Below are 8,895 nucleotides of genomic sequence, written 5' to 3'. Positions count from 1 at the left end.
GGCCCTGTTGGGATGGTCCTGCAGTCCTCCCTCCCCACCTTCGCTCCTGCATGTCTGGCAGGGCTATGACACCACTTACAGCGTGCAAGTGCCAGTTGAGGAGATGGGTCATCCATGGCACACGTCACCCAGAGAGGGCAGAGGAAGCCTACGGACACCTCGCAGCCAGCGCACGTGGATGGGGACCAGCCCACAGCAATGGACAAGGTACAAAATCCCGGGGAGAGCCAGCCCATGACAGTGCCAGCCCCTTTTATTGCTTTTGCTCTGTGGCCCAACAGGAGACACGCTTTATGGGTTTATTTACTATAAAAGATCGTTAGGAAGCTGATCGCTACCTCAACCCACCCTTATTTCTGCCCACAGGGACTCTGTCTAATGGGGTAATGGCACTGCTGGGGGCTAGTTTCATGCTTTTGGGACATGAGGACTTGTCCAAGCCCACAGCTGAACCCCCCCCCCATCCCCACACAGAGGGGAAACTGCAAACCCCAAACCTCGTTTCTAGAAAGCTGGACACCAACAAAACCCAGTGTTTATTGCAGTGCTCCTCATCGGCCTCACTTTTATAGATGTGCATTTAAAAACAAAAGCTCTGTGCATCTTAGCTGGCCACAGAAGGGTTTGGACATCGAAAGGGCCGGTGTGTCGGGCGATGGAGAGCCACCTGGGCAGGAGCAAACAGGCCAGCTACCTCCTGGGATTTCTGTGCGTCGAGTAAGAGCCTTGGGCATGAGAAACTCCAGCTCTACTTTCAAGTATATTTGGCATGAACCGACGTGGTCTCTACTGCATCACGTGTCCCACCAAAGAGGAAAGACCCTCTGGCCCTCAGAGAGCCACATCCCATGGGTCCATCCCAAGCTTGAGGGAAGGTGGCTGGTTTGGGAAGCTGCAGTAATGACAAGCCGGATCCAGTTTTGGCTCGAGGATGGGCAGCGAGAAGGCCCTGGAGAGCTTGGACAACTCGTGTTTAAATGGTGCCCCCAGCTCAGACCCCATGAGGCCATCCCAGCTGCAGGAAGGGGCCAGCAGGGCTGCGGCGGAGCTGAGGGGTAGGTGATGCTCAGCAACCGTAGTGGCTGCCCACAGTGGTCATTCCCTGTCCCAGCTCCCCACCTGCAAACCCTCTTGGCCAGGGGGCTGCACCTCAGTGGGCTGCACATTGCAAACGCCCCCCCCAAATACCTCCCCAAACCAAACCTCCTACCACCTGGAGAAGCAAGCAGTGGTTTAAACAGGAAAAAAAAAACCAAACAAACCCCCCCCCCAACAGAACCTTGTGGTACGTAACTCCCAACCCCTCAGGCCAAACTGTGCTGTCTTTACGCAACCACCCCGTCCCAAGAGATGGGGCAGCTTTCAGAAAGACCCAAGACAACGTGGGCTTTGTCCCTGGCCCCACAGCAGCCAGGGAAGGCACAGACTCAGAAGCACCGACTTCAGTAGCCCCTCCAGGTCCCGGGCATGGAGGGCCGGGGGGGACACACCGGCTGTTGCTGCTGAAATATGTTATTTGTTAGCTATGTAGCTTTGAGCTCACATAGTTTTTTGCTGATGGGGGCCCTTTGGAGAGAAGAGAGGCCAGCCAAAGGCTTGAGCAAGCAGCGTGGGGTGGCTGACCCCAGCCAAGCCCTGGCCCTTGGGGCTATGTGTCCAAGTGGGGAATTTCACTCCCGCAGCCAGGGAGTCCTCGGGCCAGGAGAGCAGGAGCGGGCGGTGGGATGCTGGAGGGTGTGGGGGCAGGAGCAGGGTCCATGTGGCCTCCCCGGTGTCAGCAGTGACGCAGACGCACGCCGGCCCTGACGCAGCTGACGTGTCCCCGGGGCTTTGCCTGGGGCAGCCCAGCACTGGCCCGGCTCTCCCCAGCAGCTGGGATGGCTCTTCTCTGGGGCAGGGTGGAGGAGAAGCTGCCGCAGCTGCTTTCTGGTGCTGCTGCCAGTTCCAGACAGGTCCCTGCAGTTCAATCTTCCCAGTAGCACTGGCCACTCGCAGAACTCAGCAGCCCCAGCACAGTCACCCAGAGGTGGCAGCTGCTATGGACATCTGTACGTGCCACAGCCCCTCGGCACCAGGCAGGTGGCCAAACACCTCGCTGTAGGGGTGAGTGGGGCCGGCAGCATGGTCTGTCCCCACATGTCCACAGCTGGGACAGAAGTGGAGCTGCAGGAAGCTGCAGAACAAACTAACGGCCTCGTGGGCACCTCTGATGGGCTCCTCAGCCTTCAACAGCAATGTCTCTCCAACTTCTCCCCTTGTGGGACTCAAGGACTGAAAACAGCATCCACAGACGTGGTTGTGACAATCCTCCATCAACGCAACCCTCAACCTGCCTCTTGGATAATTCAGGTTCCTCTGCTTTGCCCACTTCTCGGTGATGCCGTAGCTCCTCCACCAGCCCTGCTTCTCCACCCAGCAGTGTCCTCCCTGGTGGCTTCACACTGAAGACTTCCAGATGGTCTGCGGCATCAACCATCCTACTGACCAACCGTGGTGGGGGGCAGCACCCAGGACCTTCTGCGTGGAAGCAGGGTGCCCAGGAGACGCACACCCAGAGCTTTCCTGTCAGGCTGATGTCGGACACTACCAGGAAAAGGGAGATGGGGCGCTTTGATCGTGAACTTGTATGTGCAGACCTCCCTGGCTTTGAACTCCAAGGAGCTACCGTCCGATCAATGTCTGGCAGGGTGAGCCATGATCTCCTGCAGGAGCTGCCCGGCTCTTGGGAAGGTGTGATGCTGGCACTGCCACTGCCTGCTCGCTGTGCCAGCGATGCCCTGGGTGAGCAGCTTGCGAGCAATGAATGTGTGTGAGAAGAGCCTCTCTCTTCATCCCAAATCCGCTCTAAAGCACCAGTTCTAAAGCTATGGCAGCTCCTCAGATGTGACGGTGCCTCAGGGCTCCCTCCCCATGGCCTCCAGATCCACTGGAGGAGTGGTGCTGTCCCCGTATCCTGCTGCAGGGACTCTTCCTGCAGCGAAGCATGGAGCCATCCTGTTGTATGGGCTGCAAGGAACAGCACGGCCTGGGCAGCATCCACTAGCTCCCCCTGCCCTTCCAGCCACCCCTCTTCCCAGACCTGGGTGCTGGCCAGGAGAAAAACGTCCCCCAAGGCAGCCCCTTGGTATGAAGCCCTGTGAGGATGCAACAAACCACCCGAGTAACCCCCAGCTGCACCACAGAGAGGAGGATGGAGAGCTGGCATGTGCCACGTGGTGCGCTGGACAAGGGCAGTGACATGCTGAGAGTGACCTCGTCTGTCAGAAATGCCAGGCTGTCCTCCTGGGGGGTGCAGATGCAGCACAGGGACCCCCAGAACTGGGGAGAATTGTCCCCTGGCTGGGCTGCCAGGCCCATGGGGCCAATCCTGCTGCCAGTCCCTTGTGGCACAGCCAGGCTGGGGTCCGTGCCCTGGGTACAGGTGGCCGTGGCACTTCAGATCCTCCTCCTCTTCCTCTCCGCAGCAGGGACAGCATCCGTCCGTCTGTCCATCTGGGGTTTCAGCCTTCAGTAGGACTCCACAGGGTGATAAGTGGGTGGCTACAGCCCTGGGTGGCCACAGGAGGCGGGGGTTTAGGTGGCCCGGCCGGGTGGCAGGCGTTTGCTGTCCAGAATGGCCTTCCAGTCGTCGGTCCAGGAGTGCAGCCTGCGGCTGGGGGGCTTCAGCTGCAGGTGCTTGTTGTGGCAGGCGGTGAAGAGCACGTGCTCCCAGCTGGGGTTCAGCTCAGCCCCTGCAAAGCAAGCAGAAAGGTTGACTCTCCAGACAACTCCTCCACGAGATGCAGAGGTTGACCTTACTCCAACACGAGAACCCTGCGGACACCCCCTAATGAGAGCCTAATCAGCCAGGCAGGGACTGACGACCAGTCCCCTGATGCCATCTGCCCCTTGGGGCTGTCTCTGGTCACTCCTGCCACCCCGCACCTGCTTTACCTGTTATATCGGGTCTGTCGTCTATGAGCAGGTCAGCAGAAACCACTGTCTTATCTCGTGTCAGCACGATCTGCTCGAGGAACTCGGGGCCGAAGTGCTTCTCCACCCAGGCGTACTGGAAGGCAAAGGGGTGAGCGGTGAACGCCGGGGGGGCCAATGGACGGGGCACAGCCCTGCACAAGCCCTGGCCTCCATGCAGGGAGGACCTCTCATTTAATTAGTTCTTTAGTGGGAAGGATTGGGATGCTGCTGGAGCGTCAGCTCTTTTAAAGCCAAGCAGCTTTTGACATCACCATGAAATATTAAAACCAAGCGCCTCAGTGCATGCAAATGGCAGAGCTCAGCTGACAGCGGAGCTGCCACTCTGTGAAGATGCTTAGGAACAAAACTGGCAGAGCAGGGAAATATTGCTGCTGTTTGACAGCTGGAAACACGTGAGGGTCAGCTGGCTCTCGCTGGGCAGCGTGGGACGGGACGGGGAGCTGGGATTCGGATCTGCTCACCTTCTCGTAAGGGCAGTAGCGGTACTTCTTGATCGGGCTTGTGCAGATGAACACATCGGTGCTGACATGAGGAAAGAAACGGGGGCAGAGTGTCAATCCATGGCCAAACACGCTGATCAGGCCCTGCTCTCCTGGAGACACACCTGGCTGTCTCTGCAAGACCCTGCTCAGTGCCTGAGCATCCCCCATCCCACAGGATCCCACACCCACAGCACAGGCATGTTTCCCTTTTCGCCATGGAGACACACCTGGCTGTCTCTGCAAGACCCTGCTCAGTGCCTGAGCATCCCCCATCCCACAGGATCCCACACCTGCAGCACAGGCATGTTTCCCTTGCTGGGAGCTGAGAGCTGAAGGGAAGGGGCTGATTTTCCTGACAGCTGCTCCAGGAGTCAAAGCCCTCTCTTTCCTCCTATTCCTGGTGGGCTGGGAGGCATTTTTAACAGTCATGTTGTATTCATGGCTTCCACTGAGAGGAGGATGAGCCTGCAAAGCCACTGCTGCTCCCCCGTCCGTTTCCCGATACCGCAGGCAGGTTCCTACTCACTCTGCCAAATTTGCCATTTGCTTCACAGCTTCTACAGCCCCAGGGAGTGGGTCCAGCTCGATGAAGAAGTTCTTGGATTCCCAGATGCTAATGGCTTTCTCCTGTGAAGGGAAAGAGAGCAGTTACTGCACAGGGCTTCTTGCTACTCTTATCCTTGCATGGGCATCTTCCCTGCTCTGAGGATGGTGACAGTGAGAAAGGTGGGAGCTCTGGCTCTGGTCCCCTCCTGCTAACCCTCCCGGCCTCTGTTGGTGCCTCGGTTCCCCACCTGCCAACCTCCACCCATCCCATACAATTCAGATTGGAGATGCTCTGGAGCAGGCTTGGTTTTTCCTGTGCAACCCCTGACACAGAGGGAGCAGCACGTTCCTTCAAGGCAAAACACAAGAGATTGTCCAGAACCAAACCAAACCCCAGCTCCACGTCCAGAGGGGCACTTCCATGTGGATCTGGCTGACGTGGCCTGGTAGCCCTGCTGTAACATGGTGCTGATCAGCCACAGATGCTGTGTGCCCTATTTGTCTCAATCAGACGACTTAAAATAGCAGCCAGGCTGCTCTCTTAGGAGAAAGTATATTATAGGATGAACTACACATCTGCATGAATTCAGATGCTCTACCTCAGGGATGCCTGGGCAAGGTCTACCAGGCAAATAGAGCATCTCCAGGGAAGGGTTTGGGCCACTGTGGAGGGGAGAAGTTTTAAAGGGAGCCTGGCCCCAAGGAATGATCTTGATTTTGAGCACCTCTGGTTCTGTATTTGAAGAAGGGGAATAGGGACAAAGAGGAATTTTAAGCCCAACCTGGCTTCCTTGACTTGCACAGTATGGAGGAGCTGGCAGAGCATTGGGCTGGGGAGAACAGCCTCGGTGATGTTTGTATGAGCCAGGCTGCTCTCTTAGGAGAAAGTATATCACAGGATGAACTACACATCAGCATGAATGCAGATGCTCTACTTCTGGGATGCCTGGGCAAGGTCTACCAGGCAAATAGAGCATCTCCAGGGAAGGGTTTGGGCCACTGTGGAGGGGAGAAGTTTTAAAGGGAGCCTGGCCCCAAGGAATGATCTTGATTTTGAGCACCTCTGGTTCTGTATTTGAAGAAGGGGAATAGGGACAAAGAGGAATTTTAAGCCCAACCTGGCTTCCTTGACTTGCACAGTATGGAGGAGCTGGCAGAGCATTGGGCTGGGGAGAACAGCCTCGGTGATGTTTGTATGATGATTCTTAAAGCTCATAGCTACAAATCAGCTGGTTGGACACACCAGCTAGACTCACAGCTCCTTCCTGCCTGATGAGTGGGAATCTAGTGGGTAACCACCACGTTTTGTCTTTACTACACCTATACTAGGGGAAGAAACAGGCAACCATGAGCAACTGGGAACTCCAGGCTCGGGGAAGCAACACCCCAGAGCAAACACTGGGGTCACTCGGGGAGTCACCTTCTGCTTCATCCTGCTGGCTGCCTGTGCCAAGACGCTGGCTGCACACCTTGCCAGCTCTCAGGAAGGTGAATGCATGAACCCATTCCATATTTGGGTGCTGAGCATTTAACATGACATGCCAGAATCAAGCCCTGTATTTCTCAAAAAATCCCAGATAACGCCAGAAGACCAGACACCCAACTTAAAAGGAAAGAGTCCTCAGATCAAGTGTTGCACTCTTCGCTTTTGACTGAGAAGCAGAAAATATTCGTGGTTCAGAGAAGGGGAAAAAGAAACCTTCTTTGTATATATTCAAAATTAAACATGCTGATTTGGTACAAGAAAGCCAGCAGAAATGCCTCCTGGCACCACAAGAACAGCTACCCTAACAGTTTGCCATGAAAGCCAGCAGAAATGCCTCCTGGCACCACCCTAACAGTTTGCCACGGGGCCAGACAAACCTTCAAACTCCAGTTGCTCCGCTTTAGAGAGGTGAGCAATGAATGATGTTTTGTTTTTAAGATACCAACTGTAGTTGCATGAGAGGCATTGGAGAAACGTGCCCTGATGCAGCAAAGCACTTCAAACCACGCTGAAGTGTTTTCTTACGGCAAGGACTTCCGTAGCTATTCTGCTTCCACTTATGGCAAAAAGCATTTTGCAATCAAGCTCGATGGGGGAAGAGCTGAGCTCATCTTGAAGACCCGCTCGGCTCCCAGAGCCAGAATAACTCCCAGCAGAACTGCAGGCACCATGCTGCCCAGCAGAGGGAAAAACCCCCCAGGCTGGGAATCCCAGCATGTGCCAGGACAGACCCTCAATTTCCTCCTTCTTCTTTCTCCCCATGAGCAATTTCCCTGCCTGCTCAGGGTCGCCATCCTGCCAGGTCTGCATCCTCAGTGTTTTGGCTGAGATGTTGTTCTCCCTTTCAGAGCTGGGACTTTCAGCTCGTTGGGACTCTTTGGCTCTTATTTTCTGGTCTCTGATATCAGGTTGATGGTGCTCTCTGATGAGAGGGGACTGGAATGGCCCATGTGCCCGTAGCCACAGAGCGGCTCCTGCTCTCTTCATCCCAGCTTTGAACCCACAGGTGAAATGAGGGCTGTCCTGAGGTTGATCTGTGGAAGTTTTGCTACTTGTTCAGCCCAAGGTTGTGGTGATTTTACGTGATCACAGGCAGACACAAGATGAACTCACTTCATTTAACACATCCAAAGTAGTTAAGATCAAGAAAAAATAAAGAGCCACCATGCATTACCCCCTGCCAAGCTTTTAGCATCTGCCTTAACTGCATGAATTATGTCCTCCATCTCCCTCTCACCAACCCCAGCTAGAGAGGACACGTTATTCCCTCTGCTCGTCAAGCTTTTCAGGACTTTGCCACTGGGAGAGCCCCAAACCTTACACATGCTCCTTTCCTCCTAGCCATCACACCACTAAAAACAAGTTATTTGCTGTAACACCTTTCAACTAGTGCAACTACAAGCCACAGACAAGACCACAAACATCCCATCGAGATGTGTGGGGCAGAAACCGACTTTCTGCAGCGCTCAGCCCTCTGTTGAATGATAAAGAGCAACATAAAGAGAGCTTCCGCTTTTAGGCTTTAATTATTAAAATGAATACAATCATTTTCAGGCATGGGAGGGCTTAGGCTTGTTTTAAAAGTAAGCCCTCACATGAAGCACCAATTGCATGGTTTGCTCTCAACTTCTCTGCTACGTCCCACCCCTCCCGTTGCTGCTGAGGAACTAAATAATGCATCCAGGAGCAGCATCGATGTGCATTTCTTGGCCAAACCCGAGCTAGAAAAACCCAGCAATGCAATTTGAGGTGTTTTAAGACAGATGTTCTGAAAGATCTCCTTGCCTTGTATTTATCTCCAACCATGCACGCAGGGAAAAAATGACAAGATGTGCATGAAATAATGCTGGATTTCCGGGGGGGAAAAAAAAAAGGCACTGCTGGAAAGCCCTGTACCTGTGTTTCGGTGGGAGCTCCGGCCAGCACCCACAGCCCTCCCCAGCGCTGCACCCATGAGTTTGGGGGTCAGTGGGTGTCCCATGGGGCCGGAGCTCCAGCTGCAGAGAGGCAGGGAGGAGAACCACGCGCGGAGCCAGGGGGGGATGGATGCATAGACTCACACTCAGCTCGGGTCCCAGGCGCCCGTATTGCTCCGACACCCAGAAGCCCCTCCGGTCCTCCAGGGCAATGTAGGGCTTGTCGGGGTACCTGGCCCTGAACTTCTTGAGGAAGCCTCCTTCGAAGTCGGCCAGCACCCCGTCCATGTCCACCAGCACCCGTAGAGCCCTGCGGGACCCCGCTGCGGGGCCGACTCCCCTGCCCAGCCCGGCGAAGGGGCCGCAGCGCCGAGGCCGAAGGTGCAAGAAGCTGCTCAGCAAAATCATGGTGGAGGAGGAGGAGGGGAGGGGGGGCGGGGTAGGGGATGGGGAAGGGGGGCTTTATTTCAAGCAGGCGGCCCCGGCAAGC

At 55.4% G+C, this 8,895-nt stretch overlaps 1 protein-coding gene across 1 annotated transcript; it reads right to left on the bottom strand.

Annotated features, from left to right (window-relative positions):
• Nucleotides 1–517: 517 nt before the first annotated feature.
• Nucleotides 518–8,851, bottom strand: NT5M (5',3'-nucleotidase, mitochondrial). The gene is made up of 5 exons (XM_014936704.1): nucleotides 8,550–8,851; nucleotides 4,984–5,084; nucleotides 4,437–4,497; nucleotides 3,934–4,048; nucleotides 518–3,731 (listed from the first exon to the last, which is right to left on the bottom strand). Exons 1-5 carry the CDS (start codon nucleotides 8,811–8,813, stop codon nucleotides 3,574–3,576), a joined length of 699 nt encoding a protein of 232 aa, XP_014792190.1. The 5' UTR covers nucleotides 8,814–8,851; the 3' UTR covers nucleotides 518–3,573.
• Between the last annotated feature and the right edge of the window lie 44 nt (nucleotides 8,852–8,895).

This window comes from Calidris pugnax, unplaced genomic scaffold (genome assembly GCF_001431845.1).
Source record: "Calidris pugnax isolate Ruff unplaced genomic scaffold, ASM143184v1 scaffold17, whole genome shotgun sequence".
Taxonomy (NCBI): domain Eukaryota; kingdom Metazoa; phylum Chordata; class Aves; order Charadriiformes; family Scolopacidae; genus Calidris; species Calidris pugnax.
Note: the sequence above shows the minus strand (reverse complement) of the source record. Positions and strands in the feature narration are given on the sequence as shown.

Coding starts and splice junctions, on each gene's coding strand:
- NT5M (XM_014936704.1), bottom strand. CDS start 8,813: ATGATTTTGCTGAGCAGCTTCTTGCACCTTCGGCCTCGGCGCTGCGGC. Junction 5,085..8,549: donor GCCTGGGACCCGAGCTGAGT/GTGAGTCTATGC, acceptor TTCCCTTCACAG/GAGAAAGCCATTAGCATCTG. Junction 4,498..4,983: donor CAAATGGCAAATTTGGCAGA/GTGAGTAGGAAC, acceptor TCCTCATGTCAG/CACCGATGTGTTCATCTGCA.